Consider the following 27,723-nt stretch of genomic DNA (forward strand, 5'->3'; position numbering starts at 1 on the left):
AAAAGAACCTGGTCTAGTTTTTTTTTAAACCTCCTTCATGAATATCTTATTTTATAAAAAAATTCAAATCTTTATTTATTGGCCGCGCCGCGTGGGATGCGGGATCTCAGTTCCCTGACCAGGGATCGAACCCATGCCCCCTGCAGTGGAAGCACGGAGTCCTAACCACTGGACCGCCAGGGAATTCCCCTTTCTTTTTGTTCTTAGTCTTGTTGATAATGTGAACTATTGGAGGTTCTAGGGGAAAAGTCATACACACACGTGTCATGCCCCATCCAGCCCCCAACACACACAACAGGCATCCCATTTTTCAGAAAATGTTGTGTTCTCAAGTTAGCTCATTTTCCATCTTATGGACAATGGTTACTAATTAGTATTAATTTCTGTTTCTTCCAGTACCCTGGTCATGTTGGGGCTTTGGTTTTTATATGTTTTTAAAGTGATCATTTAGATTATATATAAAGTGACAGGATGAAAGTATTGCATTAGTATGTCATGACCCTAACTGCACCGCATCATGCTGCATGTAAAAACTGTATTATTGTGTTACAAATCAGTATGTGAATTACTAGATTTTAAAAATGTCATTTTGAAGCTGAGGGAGTATTAAAGTGAGTTTAGTCAACTAAGCATATTCAACAAAGATAAGGATGGATTTGAAATAAACAATAGCCCAACCTTCACTTTAACGTACAGTTTAAGAGCACATGCTCTGGAGGCAGACAGGTCCTAGATTGTGCCCAGACCCTCCTCTGGCTAATTGTGTGACCTTGGGCCCTAAGCCTGAATTTCCTCCCCTGTAAAATGGGGAGGGTTAAATGAGATGATGTATATAAAGGCTTTTGGCATAGTGCCTGCCACGCATAAGTGTTCCCTTAAGTATTAGCTAAGACCAAGGCTCATTAATATTATTAATTAATACATATTAATACATATTATTAATATGTAGTATGCTTTTATTCATATTCTGTAGATTCTGTCATTTCTGGACAATGTTGAAGAGTTCGACTGAGGTAGCTAGAAAATTTATTCTTAAGCATTTTTAGTTGTGATTTTTCCCCCATTTTTTCCTTTCATTAATTCATAATGCTTTATGTTGGTGTAATGATGCCAGGATGTAAACCTGTCCAGGGCTGGTGCTGCTTTTGCCAGACCCCCATTTAACAAGGTTTTAGAGTTGAAGGTTTTGGAGTTTGAAGTGAACAGAGGGCTGAGGGTGAAGGGCAGCCACTCACCGGATGAGGAGGAGCAGGTCCAGGTAGGCTTTTCTCGCCATATCTATTTGGGCGCCGGATAGGAAGCCATCATGGAGAAAGTCGCCCGTGTTAGTCATGATGCCGTGTAAAGCATAGAGATCACAGAGGCGCTTGAGCACCTGCTGAATTGCTGGTTGATTTTCCAGTTTCTCCAGAGCTTCTGTAAAAATCTTCACAGTGACATAGTAGAGGTGTGCCTACAAAGACACAAAGATGTGTTAGCCTCTGATTTCTGCCTCAACAAGTCATCCTGGAAGCTTGGCAAAACTGCTGGAATAAGCTTGCTGTGGCCATGTGTTTCCCAGCAGGCTGACAAGCAGCTGCCTTTCTACTAGCTCACCGCGTCTAACTGAACCTTTTTGACAGGGGTGTGTGCATGCGTGTGTGTGCACGTGCGTGTGTGTGCGCATGCTGGGGGCTGATGGGCTCTGGAACTTGGCCCTTAGTTTCCTCATTTTCCTTGGGCCAGTCAAGTAGGTTTGAAAGTAGAGAGAGAGAATACAGCAGTATTGGAGGCTGACCTGGGGACAGTGGAGGACAGCACTGCTTTTCTCAAGAAAACAGCTACTTATTGTCTGCCGTGTTCAAGGCAGTGGTTGTGTGTGTGTGTGTGTGTGTGTGTGTGTATGCGTGTGCCTTGAAGTGAGAGAATAGAGATTCAAGATATACACGAAATTTATCCCAGCTAGACTGTAAACTCCTTGATGTAAACTATTTAGCCCATATACAACAGTCCAGCTTTGTCGGTGGTTAAAACAATACTTTGATGCTGGTTGGTAGGTGACCACTGCCCTCAACTGGCGAGAACCCCCTCTGCCAGGCTTCTTCCCAGGGATGCCCCCTCCTCCACACAGCCCAGCAACTTAAGGTTTAACACCCTCCCGACCCAGCAGGAGGCTTTTAGGACCCTGCCTCTCTTAGGTCTGAAGTCGTTTCTGATTGGTGGGTGCTCCTGCCCTACTGGTTATTAAACCCTTCTCCCTAAGACAAATGCACATTATTTTTATCTGGTAGGATATACGAGTTCTATGGGAGGAGAGAGAAAAGGAGAGCATATATATTAGGTCTTCTCAAATTTTTATGTGCGTACAGATTACCTGGGGATTTTGTCAAAATGCAGATTTTGGAATAGCTCCCCAGTAATGCCCATCCTGCTGGTAGTGACTTGAAGTAGCAAGGCTTAGAGTGTCTCGAGGGATCAAAGGAGTTTACCCGAGGGACAAGGAATGAGGGTAAAGTCATTCTAGGCAGGGGAAAACTGCATGGGCACGGGGCTATACTTTCAGGAGGCTGCAGCAATTTAAGGGTAAGGTGAGGTGATGACAGGGAACTGTGAAAGTTAGGGTGGACGGGCAGCTGGGACCCAGGTTGATGAAGGGCTGTGAATGACATGGTTGGGTTTTTATTCTGTGGGGGTCAGGGGGCCACCAGAGTCTTCAACAGGCCAGTGACCTGATGAGGTTTCTCACTTGGAATGGATCTGCCTTTCCCAGGGAGGCCTCACATGGGTGCTAACAATACCACTTTGCCACCTGGACCTGGGGTGCTCATAGCCATGCTGGGTTTGCAGCATTTGGATATGGAAAAGGAGAAGATGTGCTCTGCTGCCCCTGCTGGGTCAAACAGCCCTTGGTGTTCAAACTGGACCCAGTTTGGCAAAGCTGGAGAGCCTCACTTTTTTCACTTAGGCCCTGTTTCCCTTTTCTAATCCGAGAGCCACATCCTTAAATTCTCAGGGACCTGGGTTTAAGAGTGGAGTGATGAAGAGCTGCCCGAGGCCCTCTGCCTCACAAAGCAGGAGGAGGACCAGAGAGAGGAAGGTGGCCTCTTCCTTTGGGGAAAGGCTGAGCCAAACCTTGGCACCATGCTCTGAACACAATGAACTTTATTTATTGTGTGTGTGTGTGTGTGTGTGTTTGTCTGTTTCAGTCTTGCTTCCTGCCTAATTTAGGGGTCGGGGTGGGATGTGTAGCATTTATAGCCTAGGTGGCTCTTTAAGTTATACAGGTATTAACTCATTTAATCTTCACAATAATCCTACAAGTTAGGTACTATCAGTAGCTCCATTTTGCAGATGAGGCCTCTGAGGCATCGAGAGATTAAGTTCCTTGCCTGCCCGAGCACTGGCTGGTGAGTGGTAGCAGTGAGATCCAAACCAGGGTAGTCTGCCTCTCGGTTAAGTTTGTACTGTTAAGCACTGTGCTGTGTTGCCACAGCCACCAGAGACTGAGGCGAGACTATAATGGGCGGGGACCAGAACTTAGGCCCGGGTTCGCTCCTCCTTGTCCACCCCTCTGCCACTGTTCCCACCCCCCATCGTGTTGCCATCACTCTACCTACACGTTTGTGGTTTCCAGATGAGACCCAGTTGGGTACTTGAGGTTTCTGTAGAGGAGATGGCCTCCCAGGGCACAAAGACCAGAAAGAGCAGATTTCCCTGCGCATTATGACTTTAGAGACTCGGCTTGGGCACCACCTTCCCAGGAAGCCGCTCATCCTTAAAACTGAGGTTATGCTGCTTTCCCTCTCAGGGTCATTTAATATGAGGTAACCCTGGCAAGCAGCGTCTGGTGCATTTGAAGGCCGGGCATGGGTTTGGAAAGCAGGCGAATAATGGGCAGGTGTGGTTCCTTTCTAGGTGTCTGGTGAGAGCACAGCCTTTGCTTACCTCTTCTGTGTTGACCGGACATTTAACACAGCAGGGGGTGCCTCTGTGGTGGCCGGGGCAGAATGGAGGCTGGCAGAGTTAATACGAGCGCCGGCCGATGTGATGGAGGTGGCAGGTCACCAGGTGGCGCTCATGCTCAGCCTGCCTGACCAGCCCTGGCCACCCCCAACCCCGCCCCATGAGGGCTGCTGCAAAACGCTTCTGGGCTCCCCTGTTCTAGCCTGCTATTTTCGGGGCCTGCTGCCTGAGGATTGAAGTGAACACCTTGGTTTTCCAGCTGTAGGTAGGGCCAGAGTCCCAGCTGCCTAAGCTAAGAGCTCAGCAGTCATTCCTACCTCCTTCCCACTGCATTGCTCTCTGAAGCCCGTCCCTTTCTTCTACACCCTCAATATCTCTGCATCTACCCACTTCTCTCCATGCCCTCTGGCAGGTCCATGGCCTGGATCACCCTCAGCCCTTGCCCAGACTGCTGCCGCCTGCTCCGTACTGGCCTCCAGCCTCCAGTCCATTCCTCCCCCTGCAGCCTGTATGATCCTTCTAGAATGAAACTGATCGCTTCGCTCCTCTGATACAAACCCTGCAAAGGCTTCCCACTGCAATGAAAAACAGAAGCCAGACTTCTCACAGTGGTGCAGGAGGTGCCAGGCCTTGCCTGTCTTTCCTCCTCCCCTATCCTCCTTCCTGTCCTGGTTTGTCTTCTTCCTTTAGGTTCTCCTTGGAAGGATGTCCATTTCCTCCCAAGCACCATGCCTTTTCTTGCCTCCTCCTGCTGTACCTCCTGGTCCCTTTGCTGGGACACCTTCCTGTCCAAAGCCACAGCCTCCACCCCTTGCCTGGTTAATTTCAGCTCATCTTTGCAGTCTTGGCCTATATGCCACTTCTGAGAAGGCTTTCTGACTCTTCAAGGTGGGTAGACTTGCACCTGCTCTGGGATCTTGTGGCAGCCTGTATTTCCCCGTGACAGTGCTTTCCTGATCATAGCCGTCTGTGGACACTGTTGAGCCCCCAGTACCCAGCCTGCTGGCTGATGTTGAGTGGGTGCTCAAATATTTGCTGACTGACTGTGAATTATGCGCAAACACAAAACCCAGTGGAAATGGAATCAGACATCTAAGGATTGCCTGTGGGGCTAAGGAGAGACTTGACCTGCTTTTCTATCTGGGAGGAAATATTTGAACAACCTGAAGCAAATCCAATAACACTGCCTCATTACACTTTTTCCCTAAGAGCTGCCAGTAAGATTGCTTTGGAGTTAAGTCCTTTAATTAAAATACCCTGGACTAAAGCCTTGAAAGTAAAATGAAGGCAGCCACTGAGCAGGGCTGGGGAATAATGGCAGAGCTCAGATTTTCTCAGCAGGACAACCTGCTAGGGAAACAAAACAGGTCTCTTTCAGCTTTAGCTGATGGGCAGCTCACCTTGGCGGCCTGGAGATGTATGACAGTGGTCTGGTTCCATGCCTCGTGCCTGTCAGCCCCAGATTGCATGAGAGTCTGTAAATGATGCACTGAGTCCTTTATGAGCCTAAAGGCCAAAGAAAAAAGGTTCTGTTTCTTGAACAAATGGGGAAGAGATGGATGGCATTTGTTCCCAGGCTGCCTGGGGTCCCACAGAAGTAGAAATAATACCAATTTATTGACCATTTGTTTGTGTTACAAACCTAAATACTTGATATACATTATCTCTTTAACCCTTTTAAGGGAAGGCATTCCCAGTTTGCAGTGGGGAACACTGAGTCCTAGAGAGGCTAATTAACTGGTCCAGGGTCAGGTAGCTAATAAGGAGTGGAGCTGTTCTTAACCTCCCGGCTGTAAAGCCTCAGGGCCCTGGGCCAGGCACCATCCCTTCTTTCTAATGCAGACTCCATCCTGATACCAGTGTTTTCAGGCCATTCAACTGACTGACTTCCTATGGCTGAGCAAGGAGAGTGGTTTTCCTCTAAAGGCTGGTGAAGCCTGTCAGTCACCCAGTCTGCTCCAAGTTCTACCAAAGGGACCTTAAAAGAAAAGAAAAGAGGAGAAAAGAAAACCAATCCTTGTTCTCCAAACCACGAAATTGGTAATTTGCCATTTAGTTAACCTTTATTCTTTTATTTTCTATTCCCTGCCCATCCACTCATGACCCTTGGAATTTGTATGCAAAACAAACTGTTTATTAAGCAATACTTATTTTGTTTTGTCATAGGATAGATAAGCACATGTCACATTGAGTTCAAAGCAAAAAGCAATATACAGCCGTCCCTTGGTATCTCTGGGGGGATTGGTTCCAGGACCACCACAGATACCAAAATCGAGATACTCAAGTCCTGGTATAAAACAGTGTAGTGTGGTCACCCTCCTTATTCACAGGTCCTGCATCTGGGGATGTGGAAGACCAACTGTGATGGCATTTTAATTACCCTGAGCAGCCTTATTTTGCCTGCCCCACTGCTCCAACTGAAATGTTAGTTCTGTGAGGCCTGGGCTTTTTTTTTTTTTTTTTTCCTGCATTGGGTCTTTGTTGCTGTGCACAGGCTTTCTCTAGTTGTGGCGAGTGGGGGCTACTCTTCGTTGCGGTGTGTGGGCTTCTCATTGCGGGGGCTTCTCTTGTGGAGCACAGGCTCTAAGTGCGCAGGCTTCAGTAGTTGTAGCATGCAGGCTCAGTAGTTACGGCTTGTGGGCTCTAGAGGGCAGGCTCAGTAGTTGTGGCGCATGGGCTTAGTTGCTCCGTGGCATGTGGGATCTTTCGGACCGGGGCTCGAACCCATATCCCCTACATTGGCAGGTGGATTCTTAACCACTGTGCCACCAGGGAAGCCCTAGGCCTGGGCTTTTTATCAGACTGGTTTACCGATAGATCCCTAGTGCCTGGAACAGTGCCTGGCAGATTATAGGTACTAAATATTTGTGGAAAAACATAAATGAATGTCCCAAGTTGCTTGTGATCTTGAAATAACTATTAACCATCCCTGGGACCACAGGTTGGGATATAAGACCTCATATTGTATACTGAAACTACTTTTTCCAGGTTGTTTTTGGTGTTTTAGTTGGGGAGGGGCTCAGAAGGTTTCCTTTCTAGGTAGCTAAATCTCTCCACCTTTTCCATGATGGTGTCTTTATTCCCAGCCCCCTGGCATGTTTGGACATTCCTGACATACAGTAAGTGTCCGACGATATTTGCTGGATGACAGAATGGAGGAGTCCTTGGTCTTGTCTGTGTTACCTGGAGCCTACTAGACCCTGGAAATAAACATATACTATCCCTTGTTATAGTCACATTTTTGAAAATTATTTTTAGATTGTGGGATATTTCGAATATGTGGGCACAGTTGTCCCTCTGTATCCACAGTTTCCACATCTTCAAATTCAACCAAGAATCAAATATTTGGAAAAAAAAATTCTAGAAATTTCCAAAAAGCAAAAATAGAATTTGCTGCACACTGGCAACAATTTACATATCATTTACATTGTATTTATACCTATTTACATAATATTTACATTTTATCGGGTATTATAAGTAATCTAGAGATGATTTAAAGTAAATGGGAGGATGCGCATATGCAAATACCTACGCATAATATTGCAAATCTGCAAATATCCCATTTTATAGAAGGGACTTGTGCATCCTGGGAGTTTGCTATCCGCAGGGGTCCTGGAACCAATCCCCTGCAGATACAGATGGATGACTGTATTGCTTTATTTATTAGTATTTACGTACCAATACATATGTAGTATTTACATATGGGTACATTTTTTGTATTGCAAACCACAGTTAGAACCTATAGATTTTAAAAATTCCTTGCACTGGCTAAAGAGGTGATGTCTTCCTACTATCTTGACCTGGATGGGGAAGTGATAGTGGTCCACGGCTGATAGGTGAATTCTCCTTTCTGCCCCTGGTGGCAGGAGCTGAGGGGACTGAGGAGGTTGGGGAAGGGGGTGGTTTTCGGAAGAGTATCCTAGAATGTCCACCCAACCAGTCCCAAAGGCCTTAGTGGGAATGAGCCTGCCCCCAGGTGGGATGGTTGATTTCTGAACTTGGCTCACCTTGCTGCCACGTGTGCCCAGGCCGTGGTGTAAAGCTCTGGGTGGAGGAAGTCGGCTACCTTTTGGGCCGGGCACCTGGCCAGGTCAGGTGCAGTCAGGTATGCAACAGACTGAGGGAGAGACCTCTGTGATGTGGACTCCTGAGCCTGCAGGTAGCTCTTCACCAGAAACCTGGGGGACAGGGGTACCAGCAGGTGAGAGGGTGGGGAGCCCTGAGGGACAGCCCAGCACCCCTCTCCCAGCGTCATGCACTCTTATGCTCCCCGTGGGAGAACCAGGGCCACCCACTTTCTTTCCCAGGTCCCTACTGATAGCTACTCTTCACTCAAAAGCCGAAATGCATCCCAAGGCTGTAGCTTCTTTCACAGTGAAATGGAGCTGGAGCTGTAGACCGCAGACATTCTCAGATCATGAACATAAACTCTTTTGATATCTGAACAAACAGAATCTTTTCTCTTGGTTAAGATCTTATGATTTGGGGATTTATGATGAATTGTACAGTGACGGCGGAAATTAAATTTTCTTAGCTCATAAAAGGATAGATGCAAGATTGCGAGCATGTATGGGAGAACTACAGGTGACTCTTAGCTTCTTCCTTGTGCTAATCCAGTGGTTAGCGGCTCTGGGTCAGACAACCCTGGATTGCTGTGCAGCTCCATGCAGACCTGTGTGACTTCACTTCCCTCAGCCTCAGTGCCTCCATCTCTAGATGAGGATGGGGTCACCTGAGAGGGGGTTTGGGAAAACTGAATGAGATAATATTTGCAGAGCGCTTGGCACAGTGCGGGGCACAGAGTATCTAATACATGATTTTGTATTCCTTTTGTAATTTGAAAAGAAAAAACAAATGTATATTTAAAAGAAATGTTATATAGCTAATTTGCCAGCAAGTCCTTTCTCCCTGCCTGGAGAAGTATTTGCCCTGTCTACTCTTTGCCCTGAGGTAGACGCACGTGAAAGGCCTGGTCAGCCACGAGACCCACAGACATAAGAGAGAGAGAAAGAAACTGCCTGTTGCGGGGAGGGGGAATCAGCCATTCCTCCCTGCCTTTCAGGTTGGAGCCTCCTGGTGCAGACCCTGTGCTGAACCTGGGGATGCTACAGTGAACAAGGCCGGCAGACTCCCTGCCCTCAAGGCCCGTCACACAAAAAGAGCCGCAGGGGGCGCATCTGAAGGAAGTGTCATTTTAGCTGAGACCCGAAGGATGAGGAGGAGCCAGCTGTACAGCAGGAACCTGGCGGTGGAGAGGATTAGGGGGAGGGAAGAGAGTGTGCAGGCCCCGAAGAAGAAACGTGTGGCTGCAAAGTGAGCAGAGGAGAAGGTTGTGAGAGGATGGAGGGGAGGCAGGGGCCAGGTCTTAAGGTCCTTGCAGGCCACAGTGTGGAGTGTGGCATTTTCCTGTGAGCTGTGGGAAGCCATTGAAGAATTTCAAGCAAGGGAAAGATGTGATCTTCTTTAGGCTTCGGAAAAATCCCCCTGGCTGCCTGTGGAGGAAGGACGGAAGTGGGGCAGGGTGGGAGCAGCAGACCAGTGAGGAGACTGATGTTGTCCCGGTGAGAGGGGGTGGCAGCCTGGCTGGGAGCTGCATGAGTCTGGGGAGAAGTGGATGGATTGGAGACATAATGTGGGAGTTGGACAGTCTCCAAATGGTGGTCCCCAAAGTCTGCTCCCTCTGTGGGCATCAGATGGTGCTTCAACCCAGGCAGAAGCTTGGTGGGGTCCCTGGGGGTTGGACAGAGGTATGGGCCTTACCTGGCTGTCTGCAGGTAGAGCACTGTGTTCTCACCCTCGTAGGTGCAGGAGGCTGTCACTCTGGTGACCAGGGAGGGCAGGCCGCTCAGCTTCGAGTAGCCATGTCCACCACAGGCCCTGCGGCACAGCTCAGCCCCCTGGATGCAGAAGTCTGACACCAAGGCCTTCATACCTGCGCTCAGTGCGTGAAGCTGCAAAAACAGGAAGGGGGTCAGGTGGCATAAGGGGCCCTTCAGTTACGACCATGCTTACCACTCACAGAGCGCCCACTGTATGCTGAGAACAGCTCTGTGAGATAAGAACTGTTTCCTCAGCTCACAACTTTATGAATGAGAAGACTGAGACTCAGGTTATGTGACTCACCCAAGGTCATACAAAGAGGCAGTGTTGCTGTAGGGGCAATAAGAACAAAGGAAAACTGTCTAGACCAGTGTCTCCAGGATCTTGGGAAGAGAGTGCTTCCTGGATTGGTCTCACCATAATCCAGGAGCTGTGGATTTTGCTGGCAGGCAGAGGTTTTGGAGAGCTTGTCTGTGAGGATGCAGGTCCACCATCAGCCCACTGCTCTGGGCTGTAGGAGGGGCTGCCAGGCAGCAGACCTGGTTTGAGTTTTTGGTTCTTGAAAGCCCTTACCCATCTTTCACACTTTCAAGTCCTTGGGAGGAAGGGTCATGTCCCTCAACCTCTCTGTGCTTCACTTTCCTCATCTGTAAAATGGGTATACAAATGGTGCCTGCTGTACAGTTGGAAGGATTACTGAAGCAATGCTTACAAAGCACAGAGCCTGGACAGACTAAATCTTAATGTATATGTAAGTCCACCATCCTTTATCTGAGAATCTTGGGTCCGGATGCGTTTTGGAATCAGAATATTTTTTGAATTTTAGAAAGGTAAAGCAGTGCCTTTAAGGTAGATTATATATAATACCCCTAGAGGAGTCCAGGGAGACCTTAGTGATCCAGTGTATTAATATTTTCTGCTGCAAGATGTATTCACACTCAGTGGGATAAATCAGGTTAATTCAGGTCAAACTGTGCCACCAAATGAGTTCTAAATGACTTTTGGTTTTCAGAGCTTTCCAGGTTTCAAAGACACACCAGGGGGACTTCCCTGGTGGCGCAGTGGTTAAGAATCTGCCTGCCAGTGCAGGGGACACGGGTTCGATCCCTGGTCTGGGAAGATCCCACATGCCGCAGAGCAACTAAACCTGTGCGCCACAACTACTGAGCCTGTGCTCTAGAGCCCACGAGCCACAACTACTGAGCCTGCGTACCACAACTACTGAAGCCCGTGCCTAGAGCCCCTGCTCCGCAACAAGAGAAGAGAGATTGGTTCAAGATGGTGGAGTAGAAGGACATGAGCTCACTTCTTCTTGTGAGAGCACCGGAATCACAACTAATTGCTGAACAATCATCAACAGGAAGACACTGGAACTCACCAAAAAAGATACCCCACATCCAAAGACAAAGGAGAAGCTGCAGTGAGATGGTAGGAGGGGCGCAATCACAATAAAATCAAATCCCATAACCGCTGGGTGGGTGAGTCACAAACTGGAGAATACTTATACCACAGAAGTCCACCCACTGGAGTGAAGGTTCTGAGCCCCACGTCAGGCTTCCCAACCTGGGGGTCCGGCAAAGGACCTGGGAGGAGGAATTCCCAGAGAATCAGACTTTGAAGGCTAGTGGGATTTGATTGCAGGACTTCGACAGGACTGGGGGAAACAGAGCCTCCACTCTTGGAGGGCACACACAAAGTAGTGTGCGCATCAGGACCCTGGGGGAAGGAGCAGTGACCCCATAGGAGACTGAACCAGACCTACCTGCTAGTGTTGGAGGCTCTCCTGCAGAGGCGGGGGGTGGCTTGGCTCACCGCGGGGACAAGGACACTGGCAGCAGAAGATCTGGGAAGTACTCCTTGGCATGAGCCCTCACGGAGTCCGCCATTAGCCCCACCAAAGAGCCTGTAGCCTCCAGTGCTGGGTCGCCTCAGGCCAAACACCCAACAGGGAGTGAACTCAGCCCCACCCATCAGCAGACAAGTGGATTAAAGTTTTACTGAGCTCTGCCCACCAGAGCAACACCCAGCTCTACCACCGCCAGTCCCTCCCATCAAGAAGCTTGCATAAACCTCTTAGATAGCCTCATCCACCAGAGGGCAGACAGCAGAAGCAAGAAGAACTACAGTCCTGCAGCCTGTGGAATGAAAACCACATTCACAGAAAGATAGAGGACTGTACCAGATGAAGGAACAAGATAAACAGAAAAACAGAAAAACAACTAAATGAAGTGGAGACAGGCAACCTTCCAGAAAAAGAATTCAGAATAATGATAGTGAAGGTGATCCAGGACCTCAGAAAAAGAATGGAGGCAAAGATTAAGATGCAAGAAATGTTTAACAAAGACTTAGAAGAATTAAAGAACAAACACCTAGAAGAATTAAAGAACAAACAAATAGAGATGAACAATACAATAACTGAAATGAAAAATACACTAGAAGGAATCAATAGCAGAATAACCAAGGCAGAAGAACAGATAAGTGACCTGGAAGACAGAATGGTAGAATTCACTGCCACAGAACAGAATAAAGAAAAAAGAATGAAAAGAATTGAAGACAGCCTAAGAGACCTCTGGGACAGCATTAAACACACCAACATTCGCATTTTAGGGGTCCCAGAAGGAGAAGAGAGAGAGAAAGGACCAGAGAAAATATGTGAAGAGATTATAGTCGAAAACTTCCCAAAACATGGGAAAGGAAATAGCCACCCAAGTCCAGGAAGCACAGAGTCCCAGGCAGGATAAACCCAAGGAGAAACACGCCAAGACACATAGTAATCAAATTTACAAAAATTAAAGACAAAGAAAAATTATTAAAAGCAACAAGGGAAAAATGACAAATAACATACAAGGGAACTCCCATAAGGTTAAAAGCTGATTTCTCAGCAGAAACTCTACAAGCCAGAAGGGAGTGACATGATATACTTAAAGTGATGAAAGGGAAGAACATACAACCAAGATTACTCTACCAGGCAAGGATCTCATTCAGATTCAATGGAGAAATCAAAAGCTTTACAGACAAGCAAAAGCTAAGAGAATTCAGCACCACCAAACCAGCTCTACAACAAATGCTAAAGGAACTTCTCTAAGTGGAAAACACAAAAGAAGAAAAGGACCTACAAACACAAACCCAAAACAGTTAAGAAAATGGTAATAGGAACATACATATCAATAATTACCTTAAATGTAAATGGATTAAATGTTCCAACCAAAAAACATAAGCTTGCTGAATGGATACAAAAACAAGACCCGTATATATATGCTGTCTACAAGAGACCCACTTCAGACCTAGGGACACATACAGACTGAAAGTGAGAGAATGGAAAAAGGTATTCCATGCAAATGGAAATCAAAAGAAAGCTGGAGTAGCAATACTCATATCAGATAAAATAGACTTTAAAATAAAGAATGTTACAAGAGACAAGGAAGGACACTACATAATGATCAAGGGATCAATCCAAGAAGGAGATATAACAATTATAAATATATATGCACCCAACATAGGAGCACCTCAATACATAAGGCAACTGCTAACAGCTATAAAAGAGGAAATCCACAGTAACACAATAATAGTGGGGAACTTTAACACCTCACTTACACCAATGGACAGATCATCCAGACAGAAAATTAATAAGGAAATACAAGCTTTACATGACACAATACACCAGATAGATTTAATTGATATTTATAGGACATTTCATCCAAAAACAGCAGATTACACTTTCTTCTCAAGTGCACACGGAACATTCTCCAGGATCACATCTTGGGTCACAAATCAAGCCTCGGTAAGTTTTAAGAAAATTGAAATCATATCAAGCATCTTTTCTGACCACAGCACTGTGAGATTAGAAATAAATTACAGGGAATAAAACCCCATAAAAAACACAAATACATGGAAGCTAAATAATACATTACTAAATAACCAAGAGATCACTGAAGAAATCAAAGAGGAAATCAAAAAATACCTAGAGCCAAATGACAACAAAAGCATGATGATCCAAAACCTATGGGATGCAGCAAAAGCAGTTCTAAGAGGGAAGTTTATAGCAATACAATCCTACCTCAAGAAACCAGAAAAATCTCAAATAAACAATCTAACCTTACACCTAAAGGAACTGGAGAAAGAAGAACAAAGAACACCCAAAATTAGTAGAAGGAAAGAAACATAAAGATAAGAGCAGAAATAAATGAAATAGAAACAAGGAAAACAATAGCAAAGACCAATAAAACTAAAAGCTGGTTCTTTGAGAAGATAAAATTGATAAATCTTTATCCAGACTCATCAAGAAAAAGAGGGAGAGGACTCAAATCAGTAAAATTAGAAATGAAAAAGGAGAAGTTACAACGGACACCACAGAAATACAGCACATCAAAAGAGACTACTACAAGCAACTCTATGCCAATAAAATGGACAACCTGGAAGAAATGGACAAATTCCTAGAAGGTATAACCTTCTACGACTGAACCAGGAAGAAATAGAAAATATAAACAGACCAATCACAAGTAATGAAATTGAAACTGTGATTAAAAATCTTCCAACAAACAAAAGTCCAGGACCAGATGGCTTCACAGGTGAATTCTATCAAACATTTAGAGACGAGCTAACACCCATCCTTCTTAAACTCTTCCCAAAAACTGCAGAGGAAGGAACACTCCCAAACTCATTCTACGAGGCCGCCATCACCCTGAGACCAAAACCAGACAAAGATATCACAAAAAAAGAAAATTACAGACCAATATCACTGATGAATATAGATGCAAAAATCCTCAACAAATTACTAGCAAACAGAATCCAACAACACATTAAAAAGATCATACACCATGATCAAGTGGGATTTATCCCAGGGATGCAAGGATTCTTCAATATACACAAATCAATCAATGTGATACACCATATTAACAAATTGAAGAATAAAAACTGTATGATCATCTCAATAGATGCAGAAAAAACTTTTGACAAAATTCAGCACCCATTTATGATAAAAACTCTCCAGAAAGTGGGGATAGAGGGAACCTACCTCCACATAATAAAGTCCATATACAACAAACTCACAGCAAGCATCATTCTCAGTGGTGAAAAACTGAAAGCATTTCCTCTAAGATCAGGAACAAGACAAGAATGTCCACTCTCGCCACTATTATTCAACATAGTTTTGGAAATTTCAGCCACGGCAATCAGAGAAGAAGAAATAAAAGGAATCCAAATTGGAAAAGAAGAGTAAAACTGTCACTGTTTGCAGATGACATGATACTATACATAGAGAATCCTAAAGATGCCACCAGAAAACTACTAGAGCTAATCAATGAATTTGGTAAAGTTGCAGGATACAAAATTAATGCACAGAAATCTCTTGCATTCCTATACACTAACAATGAAAGATCAGCAAGAGAAATTAAGGAAACAATCCCATTCACCATTGCAACAAAAAGAATAAAATACCTAGGAATAAACCTACCTAAGGAGGTAAAAGACCTGTACTCAGAAAACTATAAGACAATGATGAAAGAAATCAAAGATGACACAAACAGATGGAGAGATATACCATGTTCTTGGTTTGGAAGAATCAATATTGTGAAAATGACTATACTACCCAAAGCAATCTACAGATTCAATGCAATCCCTATCAAATTATCAATGGCATTTTTTACAGAACTAGAACAAAAACATCCTCAAATTTGTATGGAGACACAAAAGACCCCGAATAGCCAAAGCAATCTTGAGGGAAAAAAACGGAGCTGGAGGAATCAGACTCCCTGACTTCATACTATACAACAGAGCTACAGTAATCAAGACAATACCGTACTGGCACAAAAACAGAAATAGCGATCAACGGAACAGGATAGAAAGCCCAGCGATAAACCCACACTCCTATGGTCAACTAATCTATGACAAAGGAGCCAAGGATATACAATGGAGAAAAGACAGTCTCTTCAATAAGTGGTGCTGGGAAAACTGGACAGCTATGTGTAAAGAATGAAATTAGAACACTCCTTAACACCATACACAAAAATAAACTCAAAATGGATTAAAGACCTAAATGTAAGGCCAGACACTATAAAACTCTTAGAGGAAAACATAGGCAGAACACTCTTGACATAAATCACAGCAAGATCTTTTTTGACCCACCTCCTAGAGTAATGGAAGTAAAAGCAAAAATAAACAAATGGGACCTAATGAAACTTAAAAGTTTTGCACAGCAAAGGAAACTATAAGCAAGATGAAAAGACAACCCTCAAAATGGGAGAAAATATTTGCACACGAATCAACAGACAAAGGATTAATCTCCAAAATATATAAACAGCTCATGCAGCTCAAAATTAAAAAGGCAAACAACCCAATCCAAAAATGGGCAGAAGACCTAAATAGACATTTCCCCAAAGAAGACATGCAGATGGCCAGGAGGCACATGAAAAGCTGCTCAATATCACTCCTTATTAGAGAAATGCAAATCAAAACTGCAATGAGGTCTATCACCTCACACCGGTTAGAATGGGCAGCCTCAGAAAATCTACAAACAATAAATGCTGCAGAGGGTGTGGAGAAAAGGGAACCCTCTTGCACTGTTGGTGGGAATGTAAATTGATACAGCCACTATGGAGAACAGTATGGAGGTTCCTTAAAAAACTAAAAATAGAATTACCATATGATCCAGCAATCCCACTACTGGGCATATACCCAGAGAAAACCATAATTCAAAATGATACATGCATTCCAATGTTCATCGCAGCACTATTTACAATAGCCAGGACATGGAACCAACCTAAATGCCCATCGTCAGACGAATGGATAAAGAAGATGTGGTACATATATACAATGGAATATTATTCAGCCATAAAAAGGAACGAAATTGGGTCATTTGTAGAGATGTGGATGGACCTAGAGACTGTCATACAGAGTGAAGTAAGTCAGAAAGAGAAAAACAAATATCGTATATGAACGCATATATGTGGAATCTAGAAAAACGGTACAGATGCACCCATTTGCAAGGCAGAAATAGAGACACAGATGTAGAGAACAAACGTATGGACACCAAGGGGGGAAAGCGGGGTTGGGGGTGGTGTGATGATTGGAAGATTGGGATTGACATGTATACACTAATATGTATCAAATGAATAACTAATAAGAACCTGCTGTATAAAATAAAATAAAATAAAATTCAAAAAAAAAAAAAAAAAGAGAAGCCACTGCAATGAGAAGCCCGCGCACCGCAAGGAAGAGTAGCCCCCGCTCGCCGCAACTAGAGAAAGCCCACGCGCAGCAACGAAGACCCAACGCAGCCAAAAATAAATAAATTAATAAATTTATAAAAACAAAAAAACACACCAGGGATTGTGCACCTGTGTTCTATACACTATCTGTGATCATTTCCTCTAACATGTTTGGAGCTTCCTGGGGGCCAGATGTAGGTGGATTTATATGTCAGGGTACAGTTCATCTGGGATGTTGGAAGTCTGCAGAGGGAGAAAGTGGAAAGAGCCCATGGGGGCAGGATTGGGGCTGCTTCCCAGTGGGAGGACCATTTCAGCCATGGGCTCCTGCCCCCAAGAGAAAGCAGGTACCTCAGGCAGGAGACTGAAGTCTCTGTCCAAAATGGAACTGTAGGAGCGATGGAAGAATTCCAAGAGGCTGTTTGCCACGAAGTGGAATGCATAGGCCTTCGCCAGCGGAGGAAAGAGTTTCTGCTGCTGCGTCTGGTAGTCCAGGACTTTTGCCTCTGGGTCACTGAGGGGAAGAAAAGCAGAAGATTTGCTACCTGCCACATCCATCTCCCCATATCCCCAATGCCATAAAAGCCTTAAAAACGCAGTTTTTTATAGCTCACTGCAAAATTTGACCTAGACTGACGTGACGCTAGTAATAATCTTAAAATTCCATCTAACATGAATATCCACACATTTCACTGTAGAAATATTGACGTCTGCTTATAGGTGCTGCCCCTTGTGGAGGTTTACAGTATACGCACCGTATTAACCTGCTAAAAATCTGGAAAGTTCTGAATTCCAACAGATCTGGTCTCAAGGATTTTGGGTGAGAGGTTGTGGCCCTGAAGCCCTGATTATTTGAACCTTGACCTTTCACTGTCCAGGTGCATGTGCTGTGTGCTGGGAAATATGTGGAACCTAATCGATAACTCTGAGGCTGTGAACTTGGGTTGGATGGAATTCCAAGGTAGGGATTGCACCCGCCTTGTCCGTTGCTGTGTTCTCAGTGCTGGAGACTCTGTTCAGCGTTAGGGGCCTTCGGTAACTATCTGTGGATTGAAATAGAGTGTGAATGTGAGACGCCTCCCGTGGCTGATGGGGAGAAACCTGGTGTCTCTTCTCTGGGCCAGCAGCCCCTCACCTGGGCATGTACTGTTATAACCATCCCAGTCTTATGCAACCCAGAAGACTGGGCTCCGACAGGATATCGTTGGCAATACCTCCTTCCCAGCTCCCCTGTCCCCCAGAGAAGACTCCCTCAGCCCGGGATTCTGAAGCCAGGCTGGCTGAGGGTGATTTGGGTTTGCCAGTAAAGGACCCTGGGCTGAGGGCCTGGCATGCGTCACTGCGTTTCAGCCCTCACACCACCCTGGAAGAGCGTTTTTGTCACGCGCATGTAGTTGATGAGGCAGCTGAGGGACAAAGAGGTGGGGTGGCTAATCTAAGCTCCCACAGCTAGGAAGTGGCTGAGCTGAGGGCGGCCCCAGGTCTGCCTGGTGTTCGACCCTCAGTCCATTTTGTGTTAGGGAACTCTGGATCCTTGAGCCCATGGTGTGGAATACCACCAGACTCTTGAACCAGACATCCTCAAGTTCCAGTCCTGGTGATCTCACTCTTTCCTTTACAAGTGAGAAGACAGGCCCAGAGAGGGCAAAGGACTTGCCAAGGGGCACTTAGTAGAGTTGGGGCAAGAACTGCCAGGTTAAAGCTCGTCTCTGCACCATGAGTTCCGTCAGTTATGCTGTGTCCAGCCCCACCCTCTCTCCCTGTGCTCATGCTGTGGCCCCATATGCCCAGGCTCCAGTTTGCTGCATCCTGGATATGTGCCCATTTGGGACATATTTATCCTAAAAAATTATTTGTTTACCTAAAATTGAAATGTAACTGGCAGTCCTGTATTTTTGTTTGCTGAATCTGATAACCTTGTGTGTGTGTGTGTGTGTGTGTATGTGCGTGCACATGCGTGTGTACACATACTCACATTAAAGCAGAGGGTACAGTGAGCCCTTTGGTGCCATGGAGTAGACCTATTAGCCAGAACCACATACAACAAAATGGATGTAGACGTGGACATACCATGGTCAGATGTTGGCAGTCACAACCAGACAGAATCAACTTCAGCCAAATACAGTCTGACGTGACAGCTGGGCTTTTCCAGACAGTCACTCACACCTGACAGAACAATCTCGGGAGCCACATTCACCCACAGCTTGGTGCCCAGCCAATCCAGATACACTCAGCCAGTCACAGCCATACCGTGACTGGATTGAAACAGTCCGAGTTTGTTGGACAGACTGAGTCAGATCTGGTGGTACAGGGCCAGAGACACAAGATCACACAGAGCCTGATGGGGCCAGACACTGACAGACATAGGTTGGGCCAGCTGGTCAGCCTGGATTAGCGACAGCCAGATAGAGACCCCACAGACCAGACGGGCCAGGTCCAGGCGAATGTGTGTGCAAGGGGGGGTAACGTGTGCTCCCAGCACCCCACTCTGGCGGAGGGCTGGTGTCAGGGGGTAGGCACTGTGGGATCGAGGTAGCCCGGGCCGCAGTGGCTCCTCGGGGCGCCCCTTGCCTGGGCCGGAGCCGGGATTGGCGGCGTATGACCGAGTAGCGGATGGCAATGACACAGGCCTTCTGCAGCAGTGGTATGACCTCGTCTGACAGTATGTCCACCCGCACCACCACCATGCTGAGGTAGTTGCTCTTTGCTGTTCCGAGCTTGATGTAGGTACCATCTGGCAAGACCTGGTAGACCAAGGACAGGCAGTGGGTCTGAGCCAGGGCTCCCCAGCCTTCCCCACACCCAGAACTGTGGTCCTCCATGCCCTGAAAGCACCACCGTCCTCAAACTGCTCACCCGGGATAGACACAGCCAGCCGCCAGCCAGAATGTGCTGGTATGGCCACGCTGATTGTTAAAACTGAAACACTCCTGTGCTTGTTGCTAAATAGCCACTGCCCAGGTGTCTTGGTTCACTGCTCCTCTCCTGTGACACCCCAGACCTCCCCACAATCCACAGCGCCCCACATTTCCATGGTAATGCCTGGCAAAACGGAGACCTCCAGAACTTCCTCCAGCACTTGGCTGCTGGCTGTTCAGGGACTGGCTGTGTCCAGGCTGCGCTGTAGGTAGATACGCACGTCACCCTCAGCCCATTCCTCTCTCCTCAGATTGCCTTGCCACCCTACCCCGTGATTGCTCTGCCACCCCATGAGGTGAGCGTCTACCCATGAGAACTCTGAGGTTCGGAAAGGCCAAGTGACTGGCCCCAAATCACAAAGCTCCTAAGCTGGGGTTTTTCTCAGGTCTGTGGGACACCAGAGCCTCTCTGGGAGGGGTGCCCCAAACTCAGCTCTGTAGAGAAGGACCCAGAGGCAGCAGCAGCCTACGGGGTGCCTCTGTCCCCTCTCCAGGCAGTGCAGGCTTGCAGCCTCCCCGGGACCCCACCTGTGCAAAGCGGCTCAGCATGTTCTCCCTGGGGACGCGCACGTGGTCCAGTTGCAGGAAGCCATTATCCGAGTGGTCAAAGTCCATCTTGGGCCCAATGTCTCCAACGGTGATTCCTAGGAGGAGATAGAGGTAGGAACGTCCATCAGTTGAGTGCTTGTATGTTAGGTACCAACACCCACATTCCAGCTCATCTGAGCCTGCCAGCAGCCTGTGACATTAGGGTTATTATACCTGTTTGCAGGTGACCAAGCTGAGGTCAGGTGCTGAATCTTGCTCATAGTCATCCAGCCAGTTAGCGCCAGGTCTGTACAACTGGACCCCTCCCTGCCCAAGGGAGACATGCCCCAGTTTCTCCCATGGACCTCTGGGGCCCCAGGACAGGGAGGCCTGGTGGGGTCTCCTGGCAGGGGTCCTTGAGGAAGCAGCATGAGCTTACCTGGCAGTGGGCTGTGGTCCTCGAGACTCCGGATGGGCACAATAAAGGCATGCATGCCCTGCTGGGCTCCTGAGCAGATCAACTGGGCCTGGACCAGGGCATGGGTGGCTGACCGTCCCACTGAGGGTAGAGAGGTGAGAAGCCCAGCATGATCCCTGATATACAGAGCAGGCAGGCTAACCTTCCCCATCAGGACCCTGGGTGTGGGCCTAGTCTGTGAGGAGGACCAGTGTGGTGGTATGGGAAGGGCAGGACACTCTGTGAGGCTGGAATGGGGCTTGGTTTGAACTACGTTGGAAGGTGTGGGTCAGGGGAGGATGCACGAGGAGCCTGGAGGACGAAGGGTGTTTTCTAGGGGAGCCGCACGGACAGGATATGCAAGGCAGAGAGAACAGCCTGCTCAGAAGCTTGAGGACTGGATTGGCTTGTTGGGGCCGGACAGCGGAGGTGGTAGCAACCAGGGCAGCCAAGGGATGCTTGGTCAGGAAACCCCTTGATTCATAAGGCCTTTACTCGTCCTTGGAAATGACTGGAACCATCCAAAGAGCTTTGATGTGAGTGTCTGGCTCTAGAATGCGCTGGGTTGGTGGCTGGAGATACAGGGGGTTCTGTCTAAACGTCAGGTTTGTATAGGAACCACCCTACGATACACAGGCAGGATCCCCATGGGCTAGGGAAGGCTCAAGGAGGCTGATGGAGATCTTGAGGGGACGAAAGCCCTCTATGCCCTCTGGCTGCTCTTTCTTCCAAAGGCAAAGCTTGACAAAGGCTATGGATTTTAATGAAATCACCCCAAATGGAGCAATCTGGAAAAGCTCTGCATCTTTTAAAACTTGGTCCTACTACAGTCTTCTGACTGAAGTGTGTGCTCTTGAGTCATTTTCTTTGGAATCAAGGAGACAGGATTTTTATATCATAGCTGCTGGGGTACGTATGTCAGGATCTGTGGTCAGAACATGGGTCCCAAGTCATAGGGAGATGTGTGCATTGCTGCCCACTCTAGCAGACGGGCACCTTTGAGACCTCAAAAAGTCCCTGTTCACAAAGAGGGGGAACTACCCCCAAAGAGCCAAACAAATCTAGCAGTGACTTGCAAAGGGCACTGTGAAATAAACAAGCTTTTTTTTTTTTTGTCCTCAAAAACTTATTAATGACTCTCTCTGCCATCAACCTAATAATATGAATACAGATAGCTAGCATTTACCAAAATCCAGGTGGTACCGCCCCTGTGCTGATGCTTTCCAATCTTTGCAGGGCAGGTATGCTGAAGTCCCATTTTCCAGAAAAGGAAACTGAGGCTCAGAGAACGGAGTGATGTGCTCAAGGTCACTGGCCTGAACGAGGCAGAGCCCGGATTTGAACCCTGCCTGATTTCAAAGGCTGGTTTCTTTTTTTCTGCAGTTTTGTCAGTGGTCATTGATCACCACGCCCCACCTCCCGGCCCCGAGCATCGCTCTCTTATTTCTCTGGCCTGCCTCTCCACTTCTCTCTCCTTCTCTCAATCTTTCTCCCTCTCTGCTTGTCTCTCACCTCTCCCTCTCTCTCTTTCTGCTTTAGTTGGACTCCTCACACTTGTTGTATTTTTTTTCCCATATAAGTGTTCACCTAATGTGTCGCCAAGTGCCACAGATGTGTCCTCAGAGATGTATTCTCAAATCAGAGGAAGAGGGCCCTGGCGGAACCCTGCTCCTTGGGGCTTGGCAAATCACTGAGACTCTAGGAAGCGCGGTGGGTGTGGCCTCCACCTGGTGGCCACAGGGGGTGGTGTGGCACCAGTGGCTTGATTGGCGCTGGGGGTGGGCCTGAGCCTTTCTGAGTGTCTGGAGCAGGGGAAGGGAGGGATGGTTTTCTCATTGACTGTACCCTGTGTGCTGGCTGGTGGCAAGCTTAATCATTAACTTGGGAGATGAGAGGAACAGGGGCTGTGGCGAGTGCTGTGTGCGGAGGGTGTGGGGGCAGTGTGCATGTGAGAGAGACCTTGACTGTCAGCCCCCAAAGTTTGGGTCAGTTTCCTCAGCTGTTTCAAAGTTCCCTTGGCGGCCTTTCAGCCACTCACTGATGAAATTCTTCATATCCCACCTGTTTTACTACATAAGGACCTGGGGCTCAGGGAGATGTATTCACTTGCCCAAGGTCACCAGCCTAGAACAGGGAATCAATCTGAGGTCTGTTGGCCATCAAAGTCAGTGCTATTCTGCTGTCCAGCTTTGTTCTCCTTGGGGGCAGATGGCGGGGGGCTGGGGGGATGAAGGGATACTATACTCACGGTCCCCAGGCCACCATTTGATGGCAGTCAGCGTGGGGCTGTGCACCACAAACTCCTGGGTGGCTGCATCGTAGGTGGCTTCAGTCTCCAGGCCCTGAAGATATGTCCCTGGGCATCAAGGAGGGGAGTTAGACACTGGGCCAGGGTCGGAATCTCGCCGGGGGAGGAGCGTCTGGGTGGGCCTGGAGCTGCCAGGCATCAGCGCGGTATGGAGTCGGGGTGGCTCCCAGCTGTACTCACAGGCATTTCTCTCCTTTCACCGGGGGGGCTCTTTGGGGGACACATGGCCAGCCCATGATAGGGAATGGTGGCTGACATTTCCAGAAGGAACACCTTGCCTCACCACTAGCTCATACAATAATGTTCGTGTAAATTAGAAAAAATCACCCCCTCCTCGAGACCTTTAACTGCCACCTGCTGTAACATCTTCATATTAAATATATAAATCTATGACTCGTGAGATGTGAATGGGCCCTCTGGAACTGTGCAGTGCACACCTGTACACTGCACGCAGCAGCCCTGGCTCACCGTGCCCCAGTTCCGTCTGGGCGTATGTCGCGAGGATCTGTAACTTGTTGCAGAGTGGGTCCCACTTGGCAATCTGCTCCTCTGAGCCCAGGCTCCTGAGGGCTTTCTGGAAGACGAATTGTAACGCCAAGCCCAGATCTCCAGAGAGGCTTCTGCAGGGGAGAGACACAGTGGTTGAACAGCCCATTGGAGACAAGGACCCAGGTACCCTCAGGCTGGCAGGGTGCAGGAGGGAAGGGGCACCTGATATCCTTGTTTCCCAACAAGTAGTACCTTTGTTGGGGAAAATAGCTCATGGGCTGGGTTTTCTGGGGGGTCCCAGGTGAATTCCTCTCTGGTGGGGTTGCCCTGGGAGTGAGCACCTGTTAGCATAATATAATTCACGACTGTCTTCAGACCAGCCCAGGCGCTGTGCTAACATCTGGATGTGGAATTTCTTCTTAATGGCGGCTTCATAACGTTCATTCTGGGTCATGAAATAATTATCCTTCAGGCTAAGCTCTGGGTCACTGTGGATGATGCTTTCTGTCAGGGACAGAGAACAGAGGGCTTAGAGTCCTGGGTGAGGTTCCTGGTACCTTCGAATCTTCCCATCCACTTGCCTCATGGATGTGGAAAGGAAGTCAGACATTGCTGTCATTTTACAGATGCAATGAATGAGGTCCAGAGGTGGCAAAGTGACATGCCCAAGGTTACAAAGCTATGTGCAGTGGAAGAATAAGGACTCCATCCAGGTCTTCTGCTGCCTAGGACTCTTCTATCCCTCAGATGGGCTCAGGGAATATTGACATGTTAAAGATGCCTTCATAGTCCAAAAGAATGAATCTCTAATAGTGGAACTTTGAGAGCAGAGTTTGTTATTTGAAGGTGGGACTGCTGTTGAGGGACTCTTCTTCCAAGAAAAGCATATGGGCACAAAGCAGATGCTCCATTCCCCAGCCTCCTCTTACCGACTTTCCTCCGGAGTGCGGTGTTCTGGGCCCCTCCATCAAGGATGTTGGTGAGCTCTTCCACGTTGAAGGACTGCATGTGCCTCTCGCTCTCTATGTCAGGGTGCACTTGCCTGCTCCAGGTGTCCCCCATTGACACTCGGTGCACTGGACTGCCCATCCTAGCCCGGGTCTGCCTGGTGTCCGAGAAGAGAGACTTCTGGCCTGGGTGCTCTGAGCCTTGGGCTGTGCTAAGAACCTGTGTGCAGGAGGAACTGCCCAGGGCTGAGTGTCAGCTGAGGCCTTCTTTGGAGGAAAGCAACCTCCCTTAAATGCTCGTGTGCCACTCCACCCCCGCACTCTCCCCTGTGGCCCTTGGCTGTGTACCAGGCACGCAGTAACTTCATACTGTTTTTCAGTAAACAGTAGTTCAGCGCGTTCTAGCCAAGATTTGGACAGGGTCTGATTACCTGGGGGAAATTCTCACATAAAGTCATTGAAGGTCACGTACGAAGAAATTCATGTTAGAGAGGTTAAGTGCATGGCCTCTAGCTGCACAGCTACTGCTGGCCAGGAGTTGGACCGGGTCCGGCCACGGAACACACGCTCTGTCCATGCTACAGCTGCACCTGGGGGGCTAAGCCCCAGGCTCGTTTGGCCCATTTCCATGAGCCTTGAGGGGTACTGCGGAGCTGAGGGGAGGAAGCTTGCCCCTTGCCTGTGCCATGTTCCCCCGGGAGCCCTGTGTGTCCTCCACAGCCACGGTGGGCCCTGCGTCCTTCACAGCAAACCCTCAGCCTCTCAGAGCCCCTGTTTCCCCACAGCACGGCGACCAGCAGGTAGAGTCCGTTCTACTTCTCGAGTCTCTCAGATCCATTTGTTCCATCCATTCCCTTGGCTACCACCTAGGCCACCTTCGTCGCTCACCTGGCCTCAGTGCCTCTCATCTGTTCTTCTGGCTGCCAGGGTGAGCTCTTAGACTGCAGCCACATTGTTGACCTCGTACCCTGCTGGGAGTCTGGTCCTTGGGGCTGGCTGTTTGTTGTGTGGAGTCCACGCCCTCTGCCATCTCACCACCTCTCGCCCCTTGCCCTGTATCCACCCACTGCGCCTACCCAGGCCTCCTCTCCCTCTCCTCCTGCCCTCGGCCCCCACTGTTTCCCCTGGTGTTCCTAGTGAGCCCCAGCCTCCAGGGCCACCTCCTCTAAGAAGCCTTCCCTACGGCAGTGCCCCCTGGGGGAACCGAGCAGGCCTTCGGTGCCCCCACTGGGTGCTGTTAGAGTGGACAATAAGGAATGATTCCTCATTCACTCGAATGTCCCTCTTCCAAGGCATTGAGTGCCTGGGGGGCCAGCTCTGCTTTTGTGGGGTCCCAAGAGCCTGCAGCTGGCCACTATTTTGATTCCTGTTCTTCTTCACCACAGCCCAGCAGCTACACTGCTGTTATTATAACTATTTTACAGAGAGGACAGGAGCCTCAGGAAGAGAGGAGACTTTGTAAGGTCACGCAGCCACACGTACAATAGCAAATGGGATTCATCCACAGGCTTACAAACCGACACCCCTAAGTGGGCAACAGGGCTGTGGGATGCTGACAAAGGGCCTGGCACATTCAAGGAGCCCCCGTCCTCTGCCCCCTGGATCCCTGCAAGGCCTTCTAGCCTGTCTCCTCTCTTCCTGCCTCTCCCTCCTGCGCTCTAACTGCTGCTGCGTCCTTGCTGTGCTCCAACACCCGGGCCTCGGCCCTCACCCTCCAGCCTCTAGAGGCCAGGGCTGTGTGCTGTGCCCGGAACACTCCTTCCCCGATGTGCCCATGGCTCCCTCACTACCTCTGCAAGTCCTCGTCAGTGCCACCTTCTCAGTGAGGCCCACCTGAGCACCCTCTTTAAAATCCCAAGCCCCTTCCCCCAGCATTCCCAGACCCCTCACTCTGCTCTACTTTTTCTCTTTTCACTTAACATTACATACACTTACATTCACTTAACATTACATTCACTTAACGTAACATAATTTGCTCATTTGCTCTGTTTTTGTTTATTGCTGTCTCTACCTACTTAAAGGTAAACTCCAAGAGGGCCAGGATCTTTGCCACATTCGTGCTGTGGCTCTCACACTTAGCACAGGGCCTGGCTCACAGGTAGCGTCTAGGAAATAGGGGTCGAATGGAAGAAAGCAGCTCTCAGAGTCGGTAGGAGTTGCGGGGAGGGTGCAGTCCTCACGAGTCTCCCAGCCCCTCCCCGGCCCCATGGCCCGGTTCACCTGACTCACCTCTGTCCTGTGTCTGCACAGTCGGCCTGGCCTGGTCTCTAGCTGCAGGCCTAGGCCTCTCACGGGTGGCCCGGCCCCTTTCTCCTCCCCTGGAGGGGCTGGACCACAGAAGACTGAAGGCGCTGCCTGTCAGGCCCTCGGCTCCCAGCTGTCCCTGGTTGAGCTCATTGCATGTACTCTCCTGTCCTGCTGCCTCCCTCTGGTGGTTGTGACCGTGCTGTGCCTGGTCCGGGGCTACCCTGGGAGGTTGCTAGGAGGGTGTGAAGCAGGCTGGATAGCTCAGCACGAGGCTGGCTGGGCAGCTTAGTGAGTGCCAGCTACTGAGCCTCCGTCTCTCCCTTTCTCTGCCTGCCTATCCGGCCCGCCTCCCAGAGCCTGGTGCTGGTCAGATGCACACACATTCACTCTGCAGAAAGAAACACCACAGGCCCCCACCCGGAGTCCAGAGACCTGGGTTCAAATCCTGGAGGTATGACTCTGAGTTACTTCACCTCTCTAAGCTTCCCTTCCCTTAACTATAACTCACAGGGTATGAAGGAAAGCTCTTGATAAACTGTAAAGCCCCAGGCATTTGTAACTTGAGAGTATTACTGTTTTCTTAGCTCTCCATAAGAGAATTTCTTAATTCCCAGGAGTGATGTTTAATGGTAGAATTTCCCATTCTGTGGCAGGGTGCTGGTGAGAGATCTGTGGGCAGGTGTGTGAGGGTTTGGGTCGCACAGGATGCACTGATTTGGTTACGCGTCAATATTTATTTTTGAATGTCCACAGTGATCTAAGCACTGGGGCACAGCAGGAAGCCCAAACCACAGAAAACAAAACTATACTAGTCCCCTGCCCTCGGGAACCTTCCAGGCTGGGGTCAGGGGGTGCTGCTGGA

The 27,723-nt window shown here is 48.4% G+C and overlaps 1 protein-coding gene across 5 annotated transcripts in view; it reads right to left on the minus strand.

Moving 5' to 3' along the window:
- ACOX2 (acyl-CoA oxidase 2) overlaps positions 1 to 26,952 on the minus strand; it is a 35,677-nt gene extending 8,725 nt beyond the window's left edge. The window contains exons 1-13 of one of the 5 annotated variants that reach the window (XM_059940057.1): positions 26,844 to 26,952; positions 24,597 to 24,772; positions 24,009 to 24,171; positions 23,647 to 23,798; positions 23,119 to 23,226; positions 20,853 to 20,972; positions 20,414 to 20,529; positions 19,539 to 19,711; positions 17,319 to 17,481; positions 9,703 to 9,893; positions 7,950 to 8,120; positions 5,343 to 5,448; positions 1,236 to 1,453 (exon numbers count right to left, since the gene is read on the minus strand). In XM_059940057.1, coding sequence (XP_059796040.1) covers positions 1,236 to 1,453; positions 5,343 to 5,448; positions 7,950 to 8,120; positions 9,703 to 9,893; positions 17,319 to 17,481; positions 19,539 to 19,711; positions 20,414 to 20,529; positions 20,853 to 20,972; positions 23,119 to 23,226; positions 23,647 to 23,798; positions 24,009 to 24,171; positions 24,597 to 24,756 — 1,841 coding nt within the window. In that variant the 5' untranslated portion in view covers positions 24,757 to 24,772; positions 26,844 to 26,952. Of the gene's footprint in view, positions 1 to 1,235; positions 1,454 to 5,342; positions 5,449 to 7,949; positions 8,121 to 9,702; positions 9,894 to 17,318; positions 17,482 to 19,538; positions 19,712 to 20,413; positions 20,530 to 20,852; positions 20,973 to 23,118; positions 23,227 to 23,646; positions 23,799 to 24,008; positions 24,172 to 24,596; positions 24,851 to 26,843 lie in introns of those variants that run through there. The other 4 variants (XM_059940058.1, XM_059940056.1, XM_059940060.1 and 1 more) reach the window with 4 other exon arrangements.
- Positions 26,953 to 27,723: the final 771 nt, after the last annotated feature.

This window comes from Balaenoptera ricei, chromosome 11, assembly GCF_028023285.1.
Source record: "Balaenoptera ricei isolate mBalRic1 chromosome 11, mBalRic1.hap2, whole genome shotgun sequence".
Lineage (NCBI taxonomy): Eukaryota > Metazoa > Chordata > Mammalia > Artiodactyla > Balaenopteridae > Balaenoptera > Balaenoptera ricei.